Raw genomic sequence first — 21,052 nt, 5'->3', positions numbered from 1 at the left:
GCTATGACTTCTTTATGCTTTTTTTTTTTCAAAGACGGAACCAAGTGGTATTTTCAATATGAAAAGGGTGGGGAAGAATACATTGCTCGACTAAATTCTCCAAGCAAACAATACAAACAAATCATGAGAAGTGGGAATGAGCTAATTCATTGAAATGAATCCACTATACCCGACCATTTACACTTACAGATCAGGAGTACACATTCCAGTGCAAAAAATAGTGAAAATTGATTGGCTACAATAAAACCTAAATTGTAAGGAGGCTGAATCCTTTCAACGGGTATGGACCATATATACCCTAATAAACCATATGGATCCCTCACAGCCTGAATTCTCAGTACACCATCAAAGGCCAACATGTTTTTCATGTTTTTCTCTCAATGTTCATCTCTGCTTCTGAATTAATCTGTGTATTATGTTACAGATGTTGGATAGTTGACTTTGTGTAAAATACAACTGGCTAAATCACTTGGAAAATTATTACATATCAACTTTACTCACCATATAATTTCTCTCTTCTCTGAAGACCAACCAGATGGTTGCAACTATTCTGTCATCAGCGGGAATAATTCTGAATAAACAAGATCATTGCAGTTCATCATTCAGTTTGTACTTTAATACTGAATGCTGGAAAACTTGAGCTCTGAATATGTTCCACAGCTCCTTAATGACCATCTGCAACAGTCTCTTGGGCAACTATCTCTTTTCCACTAGGATATACTGTTTCCCTTTGATTGATGACCTCTCTGCACAGAAACAAAAATGCCTTTTACAAGAAAAATCCAGATGCATAACCATTAATCTCAAGAAACGACTTTGTTTTATTTCTTGTAATATCCAAAAAATTTGAAAGATTTTCTTATTGGTTACATTTCTTTTCCCGGGATAAACCCAGCCTGGTATTTCAGGAGGCCTGAGCCTTTTAAGAATATAAATCCAGTAAGTACCAATTAATGTACAGGTAAACGATAATTTTTTAATAAAACACAAAAATTTAAGAATTATTAACAACCTGAGACAGCTAAAAATTGAATCATAGTGAAGAACAGCTACAATTCTTCTTTTCCTTTCTTTACCACGCTTAACAACGGGCAACTGCTTTATACCCTTAGCCTCCATAAGTTCCTTGGCAGTTGCCAGAGTAGTGTCAGGATAACATGTTAAGATCCCCCGTTCTCGCCCACGATAACTGATCCCTCGAGTATAAATAGAGGACACGAGACAGGTATCCACCTGCAAAGAATTCGGGGGATCTTTGTTATTTGTATTCAAGAGTACAAATGAAACGGAAAAACAATTATATTGAGAACAAATTTTTTATGGAAAATCTTCTGCTTTTGTAGATAGAACAAAACACTACGTGAATCAACACAAGATCATCGGTCAATGTACAGATCATAAAAGGATGCATGCATAGGAAAATGTTTTGGATTTGATATGGAGTTCTTCTGGAGACAAGATTTTGAGGCATCTACCAACTCATGGACATCTCACAAGAAAACTTCTAGAACTTATGACCACCATCCCTAGACATCAGATTTCACACTAATTGATTTTTATTAATCTAATTTCGTAAAATATGCAAACAGGATTTGAACCAACTGGGCCTTAGAAGAAAACAGAAGAAGAAAAAATAAAGCATGGAACAAAAATTGCCAGGCATAGCTGATACGTACGCTCAGTGAATCACTCATGAAAGCATCACCATACTTCTTGAAGAGATATCGTTTAATGTCACCATGTGTCAAGATCCCCTCAAGGAAATCATCATCGTCAACCACTAATGCACAGTTCTGCTGGTTATCTTTCATATATTTTAGAGCATCTTTCAGATAAATAGACAATGAAACCTTCAGACAGTTCTTTGACATCGCTTGAGAAACCTGGAAGGCAGAAAATCAAGAATAAAAGTTAGGATAAATAACAAGTTGAAGAGAGAGAAGCAGGTAAGGAGACAGGGTTTCAGAAATGGAGAAACAAGTACCTTTAGGTCTTCGAGCAAATTATCTTTATAACTAGATTCATGGCCAGATGGATTTACTACCTCAGAGAGCTCCAAGTCATTGTCACCATTATCATATCTCCAACGTGCCCCATCTTTATGTTCAGATGGTGAAAGAGAAGTATAACCTCTGGCAAGACCCCGCTTATCAGATGATTCGATTTCCTTGGTCTGTTTTGTAACTGAAGGTACCCATATGGCTAAGCCTACGGCCCCCTGCGCAAATGTCAGAACTAAGGAAAATAAGAATCAGGCTTTGAGAAGTATATGCCTCACAATATGCCTAGTAATAGGAATAACCGAGACAATACAATCGAACTGTGTTGGAATAATAAGATATCAAAAGAGTTTCTAAATTGCAACTGGCAATCCTGCACTATTTTTTTAGATTGGTATCCTCCCTACGTTTGAACTGTTGTAGTAAGGTAAGGACTCCTCACCTATTAATGCAACTGCTAAAAGACTAAAATTGACGCTGTGATTTAATTTTTTAATTTTTATCATTATTTTGGTAAATGAACTCTCAATATTGGATTAGAAAATGATAAACCGAGCGAGAGGTTCAGAAATAAACATTTCATAAACAAATATCCAAAAATGAAACTTCTAAGATAATAATTCAAAAGGATAATGTAAATGAATTTAATACTAACTACACCCACTATCCATATTATTACATCCTTGATTACCATAAATGTTGTTATCAAAAGCATTATGGGCAAAATACTAGAGAATCTCCTTTAATTCCAGAGAGACTCTAACCCAAGATTCTATGAATGCCTTTGATTTCCACAAACGGGCCAGGGAGTATTATATGAAGTTAATTTGGTAACCCTTGGAGGTGGATTAAAAATATTGTTAGATTTTTAAATTGATACGTGGTTGCACCAAGTTCATAGGGGAATGAGATTTTTGGGCGAGCATAAATAGATTTACCCAAGGAAAATTGGTATCCAGTTTCTCAACTAGACATGGTTATTTTTCACAGAAGCTTTTTTTTTTTAAAAAAAAAAATAATAAAAAAAAAAGAAAAAAAGAAAAGGCATCTGTAGAAGAATGTACTAAAGATATCACAGAATACTTGCCATGAGAGGAAGAAGTATCCTATAATCCTTTGTCAGCTCAAACAGAAGTAGAACGGATGTTAAAGGTACAGAACAGACTGAGGCCAGCGTAGCAGCCATTCCAACCTGTATAAAAGCATCAGATTATAAAGAATAGAACAAAGTAATGTAGGAAGTAACCACCAAAAGAATCAACGAACGCATCATTTACTTTTAACCCAAAAAAGAAGGGGGAAGGAAGTTACCAGTGCATATGCTTGTGGCTGTGCAACAGCCGCATTTCCAGGAATTGCAATATTAATGATTTCAACAGCTGAGCCCCCAAATACAGCACCAACAGCAGCACCAATCATTAGACTAGGTGCATAAAGGCCACCTACGAGCCCAGAACCCTTGCACAGAGCTGTAGCCAGAACTTTTGCAGCTGCTATTTGAGTTAATAACCAAATCCCTGGAGCTGAAGGACGATTCCCAGTATGTAGGATTTCTTCAACATTTGTGAAACCCCAATATAGGATTCCTGGGTACTTGAGAGCTATTATTCCAGCTCCCAAACCACCTAAAGCAGGACAGACAACAGGAGGAAGGCCGAACCTTTCCTTGATGAACTCAAATGATTTACCAAACCAAGCAACTAAACGTGTCACTGCTACACTCACAGCGCCACATAGCATTCCCAATATCAAGTACAATGGAAGTTCTACAATGAAACACGAGGTAATCAGTAATGAGTCAAAACCAATAAGCTTGTCTGTTATTAATCAATTTATATGCTTTGTCACAATTAAATTGTGCCATCAATTCTAAAATGAAACACAGGGTATTCGTGTGCTTTTTATTTTTAAATTGGCGATCTTTATGTGGGAAAATCAGATTTCATGCAGATCAATTTTGGTATTTGTGTGGGCATTTCCACATGTCTATATCTTTGAAGGGCTAGGGCATCATAAACGAAAGTCCCTTCTCCAAGAAGAACCCTAAAACTCAGCCAACAAAGAAAGGATAGTTTCCCTTTCATACAATCAACAACAGAACTCAAAGTTGGGGTGGTGAGCCAGAGTGTCAGTCACCAAAACATTGTTCAACGAATACAGATGATATAAACAAACTTTTCTTCTTTTATAGGGACAAGATTCTACATTTAGGGCAGAAGATAAAAAAATTAAATATATAAATAAATAAAGGGAATGGGTCTAGTCACTAGTGGCATGGGAAATCTAATATACCCAAGCCAACGGCTTCATAAAATATTATTATTATTTTTCCTTCTAATCAATTCATATTATATTTTGCAGTACAACAACATTTAGAGGTGGGATAATTAAAACCTTTGACCTCTTGGTTGAGTGTTTGTGCCTAAACCAATTGAGTCATATGCTCAAATTAGCCTAATCAATTCATATTATTATACAATTCTTGCATGATCAAATTTGCGATCACCATACTTTTTTCCGTATGTAGGAGGAAAAAAATGTAAAACAGGGTTTTCTCCGTCTATAGGACGATTCCCAGTGTGTCCTCTTTACCTCTCTTCATCTCTAAGTATGTATCCACATGGCCATCTATGCGCCCACTTCTCCTCTTTAGGGTTTTTTTCCACTTGTAGTGTCCTATGTTGTCCAACACTTAGCCCAACTCTCTCCCTTGAATATCTTATGTGCCCACTAAGCTCACTCTATGCGTCCATCCCTACTTTCTTCTCTTGGTGGTGCATAGTTCAACACAAAGTTCACTCAACACTTAACCCAATCTTCCCTGTGCTTTCACCTTGTCCCTAACCTCAAATCATGGCTCTTCAAGCTCACAGCATAGATCCTCATAACATAGCCCCTAATGTTCACAGCATAGCTCCTTATACTCATAGCATAATCTCTTGTTTCTCATAACATAGTTTCCAACATCCCCCATGCATCCAAAATTATCCACAATCACCCTTAGGATGCACCTACTATGCATCCAACTAGCTATGCTATGACTTGGTTAACTACACTATCAACTATGTTATGACTTTACCTATGCTATGACCTACTTCCTCAACTACACTATGAGTTGAACTGAGCCAAAATTCTCCAATTTCTCCTATGCTATGAATCCAACTCTTATTCTCATAGCATAGTTTGGATAGTAGAGAGTAAAAAAGTTTAGGTACTTAGTCGAACTTTTCCCTTCCAAGGCTTGAATTTTGAGTTCTTCCCTCCATACAAGGAATCCTATGAAGGCTTGGGTGTTACATCTTTAAACTCAAGAATTTTGATTTAGTCCCTAGATTTCTAGCCACTATTTTAGACTTTAAGCTTTCAAAAGTTCATTAGAACACAGATTGATCATACATTTATTGCTTCTACATTTTTTTTTAAAAAAAAAATAATGAAAACAACAACTTTCATTGAAAAAAAAAATGAAAGAATACAAGGGCATCCAAAAAACAAGTACACAAAAGCACCTTCTCTAAAGGAAGGGTGATGTAAGAAGAATGAGGTTAATTGGGTAATATTCTAAGTTAATTTTCTTTTTACCCCCACTTGTATTAAAACTCTATAAATAGGAGTCCTTTCCCTCATGTATGAACAACTAATAAATAATATTTCTACTCCAAGAATTCTCCAAGATTCATAGTCTACATCAAATTGATGTAAGAAGAATGAGGTTAATTGGGTAATATTCTAGGTTAATTTCCTTTTTACCCCACTTGTATTAAAATTCTATAAATAGAAGTCTTTCTCCTCATGTATGAACAACTAATGAATAATATTTCTATTTTAAGAATTCTCCAAGATTCGTAGTCCACATCAAATTGGTGTCAGAGTGCCTTCGTGAAAGGGCCTAATGGTAATCAAGAACACCAACAAGCTTCCCGACCTCCAAACTCGTGATGTAGAAGCATCCTTCTCCACATCTCCTCAAACCGTGGATCGAGGACTTCGCAATTTGGAAATCTCTATAAGTGGTTTATTGGATAGGACGATTGCAATGCAAACTTCAATGGCTGTTATGAAATAATCAATTGAGAATTTGACTTTTGAAGTAAGAAAGATAGCCAATAGAATGAAAATTGACCACCTCGCTATTATCCGTGCCTGGGGAAATGGAAAGAAGCTAAGAGGAACTTTGGTGGATATGACTTCTATTGGAAGAACTTCCTTTCTATACAATCGGTGAAGGCTATTGATTCACCAAGGAATGAGCTTTTTTCTTTGCTTAAAAATACTAGCTTGGTCAACGGGTACTCGAACAGCTACAATATTTGGAGTCTTGATGAACTTGATGAAACATTTAATGTTTTGGACTTTTTTTCACAATGTTTTTGTTCAAGATGTAGGAGGCTGGTTTGACCATACTCCGTTGAATAAGTTTATTTTATTTCTTGATTGTTTCAATTTCTTTTCTTTTTAAAACTTGAAGACGAGTTTTCGTTTTGAAGGGGTAGAATGATGTAAGAAGAATGAGGTTAATTGGGTAATATTCTAGATTAATTTCTTTTTTACCTCCACTTGTTTTAAAACTCTATAAATAGGAGTCTTTCCCCTCATGTATGAACAATTAATGAATAATATTTCTACTCCAAGAATTCTCCAAAATTCGAAGTATACATCAAAGGGTTTCCAACTAAATAAATTATTATGTAGGGAATAATTACAAAAAACCTTTGAAACCGAAGCTCAAAGTGAAATATGTAACATGTAACCTCACTAAGGATCAAACCTCACTAGGATCCTTTTCCAAACCTCAGAAAACTCTATTGTTCCTCTCTCCCCCAAACATCCCACAATAAAGCACACACCCTAGCAAACAAAAAAAAAGGCCTTTCTCTCAGAAAGGCAAATGCAGGAGAAACTCCCCAATCATCGTGCGAACATCCCTCTGACCAACAATCTGAACCTCAAACTCCTACAAGAAGCAAATCCACATAGACCTCGCAAACTGACAGTTCCAAAGAAGGTGATCTAAGTCTTTCTCCGCCTTCCGACAAAGAATGTAGCAAAAAAGACCAATTAACGAGGCCATCTTCCTAACAAGCCTATCCAAAGCGTTCACCTAACCTAGTAAAACTTGCAAGGTAAAGAACTCGACTTTCTTTGGCATCTCAATCCTCCAAACCACATCGTAAACCGACTCAATAATAGGAAAGGGATCTAACAACAACCTAAAAGAAGACTTACGAGAACAATCCTCCATAGGATTAGGACTCCAGCCCCGACCATCCCTTCTCCCCTCCCTAAAATTGCACTCTTCCAACAAAGAAGGAGAGAAGCAACCTCAGTCATATCCCTATTGGATAAATGACGATGGAACCCGAAAGAAAAGGACACAGAGCTATCTGGTCAAACCTAAAAGTTAGAGATCAAATGATCTTTAAAGGAAGACAAATGATAAAGATGAGGAAACACAGAACAGAGGGGGCTATCCCCCACCCACTAATCCTCTCAAAAGTATGTATCCTTACCGTGCCCCACAATGCAACGGATCAAATGAGAGAAGCTCAGAAGAAATATCTTTTCAAGGATTTCGATATGTGCCTTTGAGCCCCTTTGCCACCCACTCAAAGGGATTAGTGTCATGCTTACTCACAATGATCCTATGCCACAAGGATTCAGGCTCAAGAGCAAAACGCCAAAGGCATTTAAACAAAGCCGTGTCTCGAAGCCTTAAATTACCAATCTCCAACTCACCCTAGTTCACAAAATGCTCAATGACCTCCCAACTAACTAGATGAGAACCCTTCCCTTCCTCCACCCCGTCCCAAAGAAAGTCTCATATACTTTTCCAGGCTTTTGCAAACCGAACTGGGCCCGAAAGAGGAAAAAGTAGTAAACGAGAATGCCACTTAGCACCGATCTAATCAAAGTTAGTCTACTAGCCTTGGAAAAGAAACCTTTCTTCCAAGAGGCTAACCTTTTACGAATTTTCTTAGAAATGGGGTTCCAAAAAGCCAAGGCCCTCGGGTTACCCCCAAGGAAGGCCAAGGTAACAGCTTATCTAGAGTCATCTTTCTCCTCCTCTTTTAATTACAGCTTATTTGCCCTCTGCTTCATAATGGAGGTATTTTTTTGTAACTATTCCATAGATAGAACTTGCTTTTGTAATCTATTTCACCAATCAATGAAATAGTTTATGTTTACTATACTTTTTTTAAAAAAAAAGTTCAAGGTCAATGCTTTCAAACTATATCTTAAGTCCTACTAAGGTTGAGATTTTAAAAGTTAAAATAACCAAAATGGGGATAAATAAATTTCTTTGGGGTACCCCTAGTACCTTGTGTCACCAAAAAGAGCAAGACAACTAATTTTTTATTCTTTTCTTTTTTCCTTGTATTAGAGGATTGTTAGTGAGGCATTTATCATGAGGTGATTTATATGAACCGTTACTATTATTATTTCTTTTTATAGAAACATATCATTACTATTACTATTTCTTTCATGAGGTTTCTTCCTTATCCATAAAGTTTAAGGACCAATTTGAAATTCTAAAAGTTGGAAGTCTAAAATAAAATGGAAAAGATTTTCAACCATTATAGTACTCAAACCCCATTAAATTCTACATGCCCCCCATCTTTCTCCTCCTCTTTTAATTATAGCTTATTTGCCCTCTGCTTCATAATGGAGGTATTTTTTTGTAACTATTCCATAGATAGAACTTACTTTTGTAATCTATTTCACCAATCAATGAAATAGTTTATGTTTACTATACTTTTTTTTTAAAAAAGTTCAAGGTTAATGCTTTCAATAACTATATCTGAAGTCCTACTAAGATTGAGATTTTAAAAGTTAAAATAACCAAAATGGGGATAAATAAATTTCTTTGGGTAACCCCTTGTACCTTGCGTCACCAATAAGAGCAAGACAACTAATTTTTTATTCTTTTCTTTTTTCCTTGTATGAGAGGATTGTTAGTGAGGCATTTACCATGAGGTGATTTATATGAACCGTTACTATTATTATTTCTTTTTATAGAAACATATCATTACTATTACCATGAGGTTTCTTCCTTATTCATAAAGTTTAAGAACCAATTTGAAATTCTAAAAGTTGGAAGTCTAAAATAAAATGGGGAAGATTTTCGACCATTATAGTACTCAAACCCCATTACAAGAAAAGGTTAGGAACCATTACAGAAATCTTACTGGGAGTACCATTTGACAAGAATATTGACACAAAATTTATAAAGTCTAGGACTGGGATTGACTGTATTCTTGCACTAGCAACTTTTCTCCAGAAAAATCAATGAAAGCATCATCTTTCTAAATCTCCCATGGAGAGCCATTTCTCATTAACAAAGCTCTCTGATGGAAAAGGAATTCTCAAACCTAAAGAGCTTAGGGAGGTCATGGCCTCTAACAAATCACCACATTCAGATTGGTTTATAGCATAGTTTTTCAAAAGAATATCAAAACATCATCAACATCAAGTCTACGTTCCACAATCTTTTAAAGAAAGTTACCAATAATGCCAACCTCGATGAATAAGTTCTGTACCAAAGAAAAAGACGTCAAAGCAGTTTATCACTACACCCAAACAGCCTTTTTCAAGTGTTGGCAAAGTGCCAAGATTTTTTTTTTTTTTTTTTGAGTTCAATATTGGGTGGGAGAATTCGAATCTCAGACTTTTTAGTCAAGGGTACATAATGCTAGTTGACCTATGCTCACTTTGGCAATGTTTCAAGATTCCTTTGAAAAATGATACCATCATACCATAATTCTAACCTTCATGAAAAATTAATATCCCTCATACCAAAGAAAAAAGACGCCAAAACAACCCATGACTATACCTCCTCCAAGTGCATATAAGATTTGGGCTAGAGTCCAATCCATAAGACTTAAAGTCGTGCTACCTCATATTGTCATAGAGTAACGATCAACTTTGTAAAAGAGTGATAGATCCTCAATGCATCATTAATTGCCATTTGCTAACAAAATTATAGATGATTGAAATTTGAAACCTTGGAAAAGAGAAAGGTTGCCATCAAACTCAATCCTAATGATGTCAAACTTTTGGCAAAGTGGATTAAAACTTTCTTAACATAATTCTTGAAGCCAAAGGATTCAGCATTAAATGGAGGACATTGATATACGCTTGTATCCCAGAGCCAATGCTTTTCATATCATCATTAATGATAAACCAAAAGGCAAAATCTTGACTTCTAGAGGCCTTGGACAGATGGACCCCTATCTCCTCTCCTTATACTGATTGTTGATTGATTGCCTTGGTAGATCAATCTCCCCAATGTTAGGTATGGACTAATATCTAGCTTCGGTTCAAAGAATGTCTCTCATTGTGTAAATGGTTAACAATTTGTATACAAGAGGTTGGCTTTTTTCAGGCTATGGTTTCATCTAGAATCTTTCCAATATAATACATATATATATATATAGTATGTATATGTGTGTGTATATATATATATATATGTAAACTTAACCAAGCATCAATAAAAAGTTTGGTAAATCATAAATTTTGGGTATTAACTTAAAGACCAATTCCATCAAAAACATTGCTCATGTTTTTGGCTGTAGGGGTGAGATCATGGCCATCATCCTATGCGAGACTTCCTCAAATGGGTAAACACCACTCCATGTCGTTTTGGCTCCCTATAATTGAAAATTTTGAAAACGTGCTTCCCGAATGGAATTAATCTTAAATATCCAAAGGTTGTAGATTGAGCATCATCCAAGTTTATTTTTTCTAACTTGCAACAAATACTACAGTTTTTATTCTCAATTCCAATTGTGGCCAGTCATCCTATCTTCAAAATTTTCTTATGGATGAGTGCTAAAAAGAGAGGACATCCAAAAACAACTTTCACAGAGAATAGTTACAAAATTTTCTAATGGATGGGTCCTAAAACAACTTTCATAGAGAAAAAATGAAAGAATACAAGGACATACCTAATGTAAGAAGAATAGGGGTTAATTGGATAATTAGATAATATTCTAGGTTAATTCCCTTTTTACCCCACTTGTAATAAAACTCTATAAATAGAACATTTCCCTCTTGTATCAAACACATTATTCATTCTAATAAAAGATCCACAATCTTGATTCTTGGAGAGAATTCTCCTTTTATTTCCTTTAGGCTACATCACATCCAAAAAACCAAAGCCCACAAAAGAAGAGAATCCCGCTAAAGAAAAAGGCTCCATCTATACAAAATAGTGCCGATAGAAAAATAATTATAAAAGGTCTCCTAAATTGAACCCAAAAGGAAACATAAAATCTAACAGTGGACTAAACATCACTAGGATCTCCCTCCATCCTTCTAAACACCCTATTATTCCGCTCCCCCAAAGAACCCATAAAATAGCATACCCCCGGAAAAGCTATAAAAAGCGCACTTGGTTAATTGGCAACATGTTGTCGCACTCCCACTTTTAAGTGGGGGACACAGCATTAGCAACATTAGAATTAAGAACCAAGCACTTCTATCTAAATCTTTTAGAAGCATGTGAAGAAAAAAAAATCTCATTTGAGAAAATTCTTTGATGCTAAATAGGGAAGTCAGATGCAAATTCTTGGCTAATAAACAAACCCCACTACTTTAAGGCTTCATGGACAACTATTTTGAAGCTCGTTGACCTCATCAAGGGTAGATCCTTTTGCAAACAAACCCCACAGTCAATGATCATTTTTTGGCATGACGGGAAGGCGACATATACTCCATTATGGCAGCAATGGTCAATGATCCATGTTTATCAACTACACAATCATGGGATAGCAAATTCCGAATGTTATTAAATGGGGAAAAAATACTTATAATGGATTGCCCTCTCCCACAAGCTCTCCTGATCCTCCCAGCCTCTTTGGATGACAAACAAATAAAGTCAAAAAAGCTTTTCTGTAAGATCTATGTTCAAGAAACTCCCCCACAGTCAAGATGCCTAGAAACACTTACAGCAAGATCTGCATAAATGTCCTGAGAATATCAAGTTCTTCCTTTGGGAGTGTAACCACACTGTCATAAACACGTGACTTTATTCAGAGAAGATCTACTAACACGGCCATCTCATCAAATTGGCGCATCATGCATGTGCAAGCGAAATGCAAAACTCAAGGGCATTTATTTATATCATGCAAGTCTGCAATCAAGTTTTGAGCTTGCTCTTAGCTTCTCTCAAATGGCAGACTTTCATGAGAAAAGAAAATAGAAGGAAGGGGATCCTTTGAGTTCAGTCGGTGAGCTCTTGTGGTGCCTAAGGATGCTACTTTTGACAATTCCTCTGCTCTGGTTTTTCTTCATGCGTTTGGCTGGTGAAAATATTTTTTTCCTTCATTTACAAATTTCTTTGGCAACCACATGTTGTAGAATCAGGAAGTTGTCTGGTGAGATTACAAGGTGCACAAAATCAATCATCTAGCTCATAGTTCATGAGGTATCGCTTGGACAAGAAAAAATCTCAGCAATCATTTCCATGGCCACAAGCTTCCAAGATCGAGATGTCCTTTTGGATGGCCACCAAGAAAACGTGAGTTATTTTCGACAAACATTGAAATTTCTTGTTAGCTGAAAATAACTTCCTTCCAAGATCTTTTAGCCCTCATAATAAGTCATAAAATTTCCTCAAACATTTCCAGCAAAGAGTCCCTATCATCTCTTTAGTTCTTCCAATGCCAAGACCATTAATTTGATGGTAACTTTCATAAGAGCAAGCACCCTCCCATAAGAAATATTGCTAAAAACCATTATTTTTTCTCTTATTAATCTTAGGAGGAAAGGATTTCTTAAATAGAAGAAATACCCATTACAAATAAGGAAAGAATAAAATACAGCAAATATAATACAATAAGTACAATATAAAATTTCACAATAAAGGAAATAATCAACACTCCCCCTCAAGCTAGTTTGAAGATATCATTCATAGCCAACTTGTCAATCAACTAGTTGAATTGCCACTTTGGAAGACCTTTGGTTAACACATCTACAATTTGCTCTGCTGTCGGGAGAAAGGGAATGCATATTATTCCTGCATCAATCTTTTCCTTTATGAAGTGTTTATCAACTTCAATATGTTTGGTCCTATCATGAAGGATTGGATTGTGGGCAATGGAGATTTGTTATCACAATAGATGCGTATGGGTATTGTCCGAGAGAAATTCAATTCTTCCAGTAGTCTTCTTATCCATATACCCTCACAAATACCATGGGCTAATGCCCTAAATTCTGCTTAGCACTACTTCTTGCAACCACACTTTGTTTTTTACTTCGCCAAGTAACCAGATTTCCTCCAACAAAAGAGCAATACCCTGAAGTAGATCTTCTATCAGTCGTGTTTCCTACCCAATCAGCATCAGTGTAAACCTCAATGTTTAGGTGGTCATGCTTTGTGAATAATATATCTTTTCCTGGAGTACCTTTCAAATATCTCAAAATTCTATAAACTGCTTCAAAGTGAACTGACCTAGGAGTATGCATGAACTGACTTACTACACTAACTGCGAAAGCAATGTCAGGACGTGTGTGAGAGAGGTATATAAGTCTCCCTACAAGCCTCTAGTACTTTTCCTTTTCTTTTACTTCTTTTTCAATTGCAGCAACCAATTTTAAATTTTGCTCAATAGGAGTTTTTGCTATCTTGCAACCAAGTAAACCTGTCTCATTCAATAGGTCAAGAATATACTTCCTCTGGTTGACAAGAATGTCATTTTTAGATCTAGCAAACTCCATTCCTAGGAAATACTTTAAGGTTCCCAAGTCCTTGATTTGAAAATCATTAGCAAGGTTTTTCTTCAAGATATTCAGTCCTGTCTCATCATTACCTGTAAGAATGATATCATCAACATACACTATCAAAACGACCAACTTACCACTTCCAATATGTTTATAGAACATAGTATGATCAGCTTGACTTTGACTGAATCCATAACTTGTGACTGCCTTTCCAAACCATTCAAACCATGCTATGGGAGATTGTTTAAACCCATAACTTGTGACTGCCTTTCCAAACCATTCAAACCATGCTATGGGAGATTGTTTAAACCCATATAATGATTTCTTTAACTTGCACAATTTGTTAATTCCGAGATCCACCTCAAAACCAGGTAGCAAGTCCATAAAAACCTCTTCTTCAAGATCCCCATTGAGAAAGGTATTCTTCACATCAAGTTGATAAAGAGGCCAATCAAAATTAACTACCACAGATAACAAGATTCTAATAGAATTAATTTTAGCTACTGGAGAAAATGTTTCTTGATAATCAATGTCATAAGTCTGAGTGAACCCCTTGGCAACCAATCTGGCCTTGTACCTTTCAATACTACTATCAGCTTTACATTTTATAGTGAACACCTATTTGCATCCCACCGTCTTCTTATCTTTTGGTAGTTCGACTATGTCCCATGTGCAATTTTGTTTCAGTGCATTGAACTCTTCCATCACTGCTAATTTCCAATTCAAATCATTTAGGGCTTCCTATATATTCCTTGGAACAAATAGGTTGGTTATTTTGGATGTGAAGGCTTTATGACAGTCAGACAATCTATGATAAGAAAGATAGTTTTCAATGGGATATTTGGTGCATTTACGAGTACCTTTCCTATGGGCAATTGGAATATCAAGATCAGAGACGTCAGGTTAAAGATTAGAAGGAGATGAAGAACTAGGAGAAATAGGAGTAGAGTGTCTAAAACCTAGATCTTCAGGATCATTCGTCGGAGTATTTGATTGGTCTTGTGATAAGTCAATTGTCTGATCTCGGACTCTTTGAGTCAAGTTTCTTCTAGTATAAATCTGAAGTTCAAGATTTCGACTTGTCGTTTTGTAGTGTTTCTCCCCCTGAAGAAGAACTCTCCATACTTGGTATCGAAGGACTAGAGCTCATAATTGCAGGACCACTGATGTTTGAGAGAGATAAAGTATCCCAAAAATTATCTTGAAGGTTAGATATCTCCCCCTCAAGAAAATTTGGGCCAACAAAAGGTTGATTTTCCAAAAAAGACACATCCATACTCTCAAAATACTTGTGTGTCAAAGGATCAAAACATTTGTAAGCTTTCTTATGAGAAATATAGCCTACAAAAATGCATTTAGTGGCTCGAGGATCAAGCTTAGTTCGAGAAAGAGGAGAAGTATGGACATAAGCAGTACACCCAAATAATTTAATTGGCAAATCAGAAGACAGCTGGTTATTAGGAAAAAACTTATTGAAGTGATTAAGAGGAGTTTTAAAATTCAAAACCTTAGACGACATTCGATTGATCAGATATGCAGCTATAAGAACAGTATCACCCCACAATATTTTAGAACATTCATAGAGAACATAAGGGCACGAGCAACTTCAAGTAAGTGTCTATTCTTTCGCTTAACAATGCCATTCTGCTGAGGCATGTCACGACACGTAGCTTGATGAAAAATGGCCTTTTCTTGCAAAAAATTGGTTAATTGTTCATTGAAATATTCAGTGTCGTTATCAGAGTGAAGAATTCGAATTTTAGTTTGAAATTAAGTCTCTATCATATTGTAAAACCGAACAAAAACCTCTTTTACCTCTGACTTTTTTGTTAACAAATAAAGCCAAGTTAAATTAGTGTGGTCATCTATAAAGGTAACAAACCAACGGTAACTACTATGAGTTAAGACTTTAGACGGACCCTAAACATCAGTATGAATTAAAGAAAAAGGTGATGAAGCCTTGTACGGTTTAGGCAAATAGGTGCATCGATGATGTTTGGCAAAAATGCAACTTTCACATTGAAAAACTGAACAATCAAATCCTTTAAATAAATCGGGAAACAAATACTTTAAATAAAAGAAATTTGGATGCCCTAATCTACGATGCCAAAGCATGATAATTTCTTTAACAGAAGGAGAACAAACACTACTCAAGCCTTGAACTTTTTTATGACTAGCAGAAACTTCATCAAAGTAATAGAGACCATCAATCATCCTAGCACGTCCAATCGTCCCCCCCAACTCCTGATCCTGAAAGATACAATGAGTTTCACAAAAAATAACACGACAGTTAGCATCCTTAGAGAGTTTACTAACAGACAAGTTACAAGCTAATTTTGGAACATGAAGGATAGGACGTCGTATAAGTTTTGTAGTCAAAGGAATAGTTCCTTTTCCTGCAATAGAGGTGAAGCTGCCATCGGCAATGCGAATTTTTTCATTGCAATACACAGAAGAATATGATTCAAATAAACAAGAGGAACTAGTCATATGATCAGAAGCTCCAGAGTCTATAATCCATGGAGATGAATTGAGGCAAGAGAGAGCTTGAGGACAAGTACCTAATTGTGCCAAGGAAATACTAGGATTATCAGATGATGAATTGATCTGTAGCAGCTTCAAAATTTGATCAATTTGCTCTTTATTAAACGGGCTGGAGTCAACAACATTAGCATTAGAGGCATGTTGCTTAGAACTTTTCCAATTCACAGGTTTTCTATGAAGTTTCCAACAAGTTTCACGTGTATGTCGAGGTTTATTGCAATGGTCACACCAGACACGAGGCTTTTCATGTGGCTTATTGGATTGATTAGAAGCCTTCATTGCAGTATTTTCAGTCACCAACGCAGAGCATTCAACTGAGTCAATAAGTTTTTTGTAAATCATAGCATTCATGTGACTTTCTTCCCTACGAACTTCAGAAAAAACATCATTAATAGTTGGAAGAGTAGTTTTTCCAAGTATTCTACCTCTAACTTCATCGAATCAACATTGAGGTCAACAAGGAATTTCTAAATACGACCATCTTCAACAGTTTTCCTATAGTGCTTTTGGTCCTCTGTAGACTTCCACTCATACGTATCAAAGAGGTCAAGGTCTTGCCAAATCCTTTTTAATGAATGAAAGTATTGTGTAACAGAGTTAGTTCCTTGTCGTATATCACCTAATTTTAAGTTCAACTCAAATACTTGTGACTGGTTGCCCAAATCAGAATACATCTGAGTTACACTATCCCATAATTGCTTGGCAGTAGAGTAACACATGTAGTTACAACCAATGTCTTCAACCATGGAATTGACAAGCCAAGTCATAATCATGGAGTTTTCAGCGTCCCATCCGGCGAATGAAGGGTCATCTAGACTAGGAATGGTTTTTTCTCCTGTGATGTAACCAATCTTCCCTTCTCCACGAATATACATATGGACATTTTGGGACCAACGAAGAAAATTATCCCCATTGAGTAAAATGGTAGTTATTTGGACAGTGGGACCAGTTGAATGGCCATGATTTTCGCAAACTCGAATGATGGGTACCTTAGTGTCCGACATATCATTGAAAAAAGGAAACCCAAAATACAAAACCAGTAGATCTGGAAAAAAAAAAATATAGAGGCTTAAACGAACCAGTAACTAGGAAAATTATAGCTGTCGGACAGCGGCAACCGGTCGGCAGTAGAAACAGCGGACATCCGGCGGTGGAGCTTCAGGTGGCCGACAGAAGGTTAGATTTTTTCTAGGGTTTCAAAAAGGAAAAAAATAGGGTTTTTTTTTTGGGGGTAGGGTTTCAAAAATTTTGTTGATCTGATACCATGCTAAAAACCATTATTTTTTCTCTTATTAATCTTAGGAGGAAAGGGTTTCTTAAATAGAAGAAATACCCAATTACAAATAAGGAAAGAATAAAATAATTACAAATAAGGAAAGAACAAAATACAGCAAATATAATACAATAAATACAATATAAAATTTCACAATAAAGGAAATAATCAACAAACATCGAATTATTATATCCATCATCTTGGAGATGGACTTTGGGGCCAAAGAAAAAAGAGGAAAAAAAAATTGTTAAGAGGCTACAGAGAACTAACTGAACAAGATTTGATCTGCACCGTTTTCCAATGTTAGTTGTACTTCCATCAGGCTTGGGCTGATCATACTTTAGCTAGTTGAATTGAGAGGGAAAATACAACCTTCCATAATTAATCTAGGACTCACTGTATTCTTTTAGAGACAGTAAAGCATACTTCATTCACTTGGAATGCCTTATATAGAGAATTTTCTAATCTCTCTCTCTCTCTATATATATATATATATTAAATTTGATTATGGATTTTTGGCTATTTTTAAGAAACCCATGATATTAATGTTTTAATGGGCAGATATCTTATTTACCTTCCTTTATTTAGTACCTCTTCTGTCTCTTCTCAAGATTAATGAATTTTGTTATGTTCCTCACTAAATTTAAAAGTAAAAAAATAATTAATAAAAATATAGAATGTGACATACATAGATACTATCATGCACCAAAAAAAATGCCTACTAAACATGAGATGGTGTTGGATAACTGAAATGACCAAAACGGAGGGTGAGGGTGACAAAAATACCGGCAGCAGATTTCAAATCATATGCAGGTACTGTAAAAGCAGACTGTGTTCCAAGTAAAACAGTTGAGACTGTAGATGAAATAACAGATGCCAATATGATCATTGCAGTCGTAAAAGGAGGTGAATTTTCTGCACGCAGTGGCCTTAATACAGTTTCTATTGCAAAGAAGCTACCAGCAACAGCTGCATTGAAGCCTAAAAGAAAAGGAGATGAAACAAATTAGCTACTGAACAAGTAGATGGCTCTACCAAGAGGAAAGGTCAAGTTATAGCGTATGCAAAGATTAAGCCATATTGACGAATAATTGGTAGGAGGAAATCTAATACCTGAAGCAATTCCAGCTGCTGCACCAGCTGCAACAAATGCTATTTTTATCTTTTCACTGTTGTTTTCCATCATAAGATAGAACCCATTGGCACAAGATTTCCCAATATCTACACTAGGTCCTTCAGGACCCAATGAACAACCAGTACCTAAAGTGATGGCTGCCTGTATGGCTTTAACTGTAGGAAAGACTCCAGAAAGTAAATCAAATCCTTGCCCTTGGGAAGCACTTGACTGTTTTATTTGGCTGAGTATCTCAAGCAAACCATGCATCATACCCACTATAACACCTCCGGTTACCGGTATCAAGAGAATGCGATGCCAAGTATCAGCGATTCTCTGTAAGCGAAGCCAAGCAGCACCCTCATTTGGAGTGCCAGCCCAGGCCCACTCATGGATAACATGTACCTACTTGAGAACCATAGCGTCAGCAAATTCACATAATTCCTCTTGCTATCTAAGTGCTTAACCGTGCTTTTCTATAATAGGAAACATATTTTCATTGAAAGAATGAAGATTACAACAAAATAAAATAATTAGTTCTATAAAAATGGAGGAAATCCAACACAAGCCATGGGGGTTACAAAAAGGTCATCCAAGAGGCCAAACGACCATTTAAACCATAATTACATAAAGGCGAGTTACAAAATTTAGCATCAAGTCGATGCAGTCATTAAAACTGATTCAAGAATGCTGCTACTAGAAGACTTGTCTTTGCAATTAACGGCTAATACAGTACAACAATTGCGGGACGAGATTGAACCTTCAATCTCTAGGGAAGATAGTCATGCTAATTACCGTTAAGCTAAGCTCACTTTCACGAAAAATATAACTTTTATCTTTTTTTTCAAGACAATATGGCAGACAAAGTCACTAACGGCTAATCATTTCATCGCTATCGTTATTAACATTAGAAGCATTGTAACAGTTGGTGACTAAGAACATTTGGAATTTGGCTGAGCCAAAATGGGCTTCTGCAGCTAAAGGCTTCATCCTAAACTTGTGAACATCTTCACCAATCAAACAAACAAAAAACAGGTGCAAATTTGAATAGTTAAATAGATAAGCATATAACAATCAAGTCAGTAGTAATGAAAACATCAGAAAAAAATGAAGACGTGAAAGGAAAAGGCTTCACTATCATTGCAGACACCAACCAGAACATTAAGGCGCAGGCAAATGGTGCTAGTAAAGAAAAATATACAGATACTGCCAATTTAAGAACAGAACTGAGAACCTAACCCCAATGTTAAAAGCTGCAACACAAAGACCGGTGGCGAGGCCAAGGAGACATGCAATAAGCAACAAAGCCCATTCAGGAGGGGCAGTATCATCAACATTGTCGTCAATTTCGCCATCGATTGCAGTTGGGGCATGAAGAGAATGCGAATTGAAATTGTTGTGACGATCAGAAGAAGAAGAAGAAGCCGTACGACTTCTACCAACAATATTAACAGAAGAAGGGTTGAAATTAACGTTATGATTATCAATATCAAGACGCTTATAACTTAAACGACGACCAGAGAAGCTGCTCCCTCGATTGAGATGATGAAGCAGATCCAGAAACCCACCTCGTTTTCCACTGTTATTTCTCAATGGATGAACTCCATTTCCATCTTGTGATTCTAAATCAAGATCTTCCTCATTATGATCTTCCATAGATCTAAGAAGGCGATTCTGATCGGAAAATTCCCCTTCCGCCATACCCAATTACTCCCCAAGTTCGAGGACGGTGACCCTCTTGTTAGTTATCACCGACCCAGAAATCAAAAAGGCAAAATCAACGAAAATGGTGAATTGGGTAATGATTGGAATCGAATTTCAAATGGAAAATTTCAGAATTCAAATTCCGACGAGCTCTGTTGAAGCCGGGAAGGAACCCGGCGGAAGGAAGTGACGCATAAAGTTAAACAGGGAACAACGCCGCTTCACGTTCCGTATTAGATGCTGTGGGATGGATTCAAATTCGTACAAATTCTGGGGGCACTAATTTCCAAGTTTCTTCTGGATTTCGATTGCTATGTGTTTATTGATCGAAAGTTCGATCCAATGTATAATTTACACGTTCAAAATGTGAGATATATTATATGAATGTTTTTGTGGGTCAATTCATCAATACATAACAGCCTTAGCTATGCTACACGTTACTCCTATAATCGTCTTTTTTTTCCCTTTTAATTAAAGTACACCTCGAAGTTCAAGTATGTTGAATTGTTGATTAAACTTTTATGATCAAACTTTTATGTGGCTGGAAAAATGTTTATTAGAAGATTAATAAGAAGCAGGTGGAAATTAAAAGCTCTCTAAGAAAGCCTTAATCGAGAAAGACCATGGAATATTTAATGTCTCAAAGGTTGGTGCTTTTCTTCTTAATCTTAATTAATTGACACGATGATGGGTTTG

General features: G+C 36.3%; 1 protein-coding gene across 2 annotated transcripts; it reads right to left on the bottom strand.

The window, feature by feature from the left end:
• Positions 1 to 50: 50 nt before the first annotated feature.
• Positions 51 to 20,721, bottom strand: LOC120091163 (chloride channel protein CLC-f). 2 transcript variants are annotated; one of them, XR_005485670.1, is made up of 10 exons: positions 19,892 to 20,721; positions 18,652 to 19,057; positions 18,325 to 18,519; positions 3,312 to 3,766; positions 3,088 to 3,192; positions 1,985 to 2,218; positions 1,677 to 1,883; positions 1,013 to 1,233; positions 502 to 746; positions 51 to 406 (listed from the first exon to the last, which is right to left on the bottom strand). XR_005485670.1 is itself a non-coding variant. In XM_039049053.1 (9 exons), the coding sequence occupies exons 1-9, from the start codon at positions 20,351 to 20,353 to the stop codon at positions 665 to 667; spliced, it is 2,367 nt and encodes a 788-aa protein (XP_038904981.1). In that variant the 5' UTR covers positions 20,354 to 20,721; the 3' UTR covers positions 51 to 664. The 2 variants fall into 2 exon arrangements, 1 of the variants encoding a protein (XP_038904981.1); XM_039049053.1 differs by having other exon boundaries at positions 51 to 746.
• Between the last annotated feature and the right edge of the window lie 331 nt (positions 20,722 to 21,052).

The sequence above is a fragment of the Benincasa hispida genome, chromosome 11 (assembly GCF_009727055.1).
Source record: "Benincasa hispida cultivar B227 chromosome 11, ASM972705v1, whole genome shotgun sequence".
NCBI lineage: Eukaryota > Viridiplantae > Streptophyta > Magnoliopsida > Cucurbitales > Cucurbitaceae > Benincasa > Benincasa hispida.
This window is presented reverse-complemented; position numbering and strand designations above follow the sequence as displayed.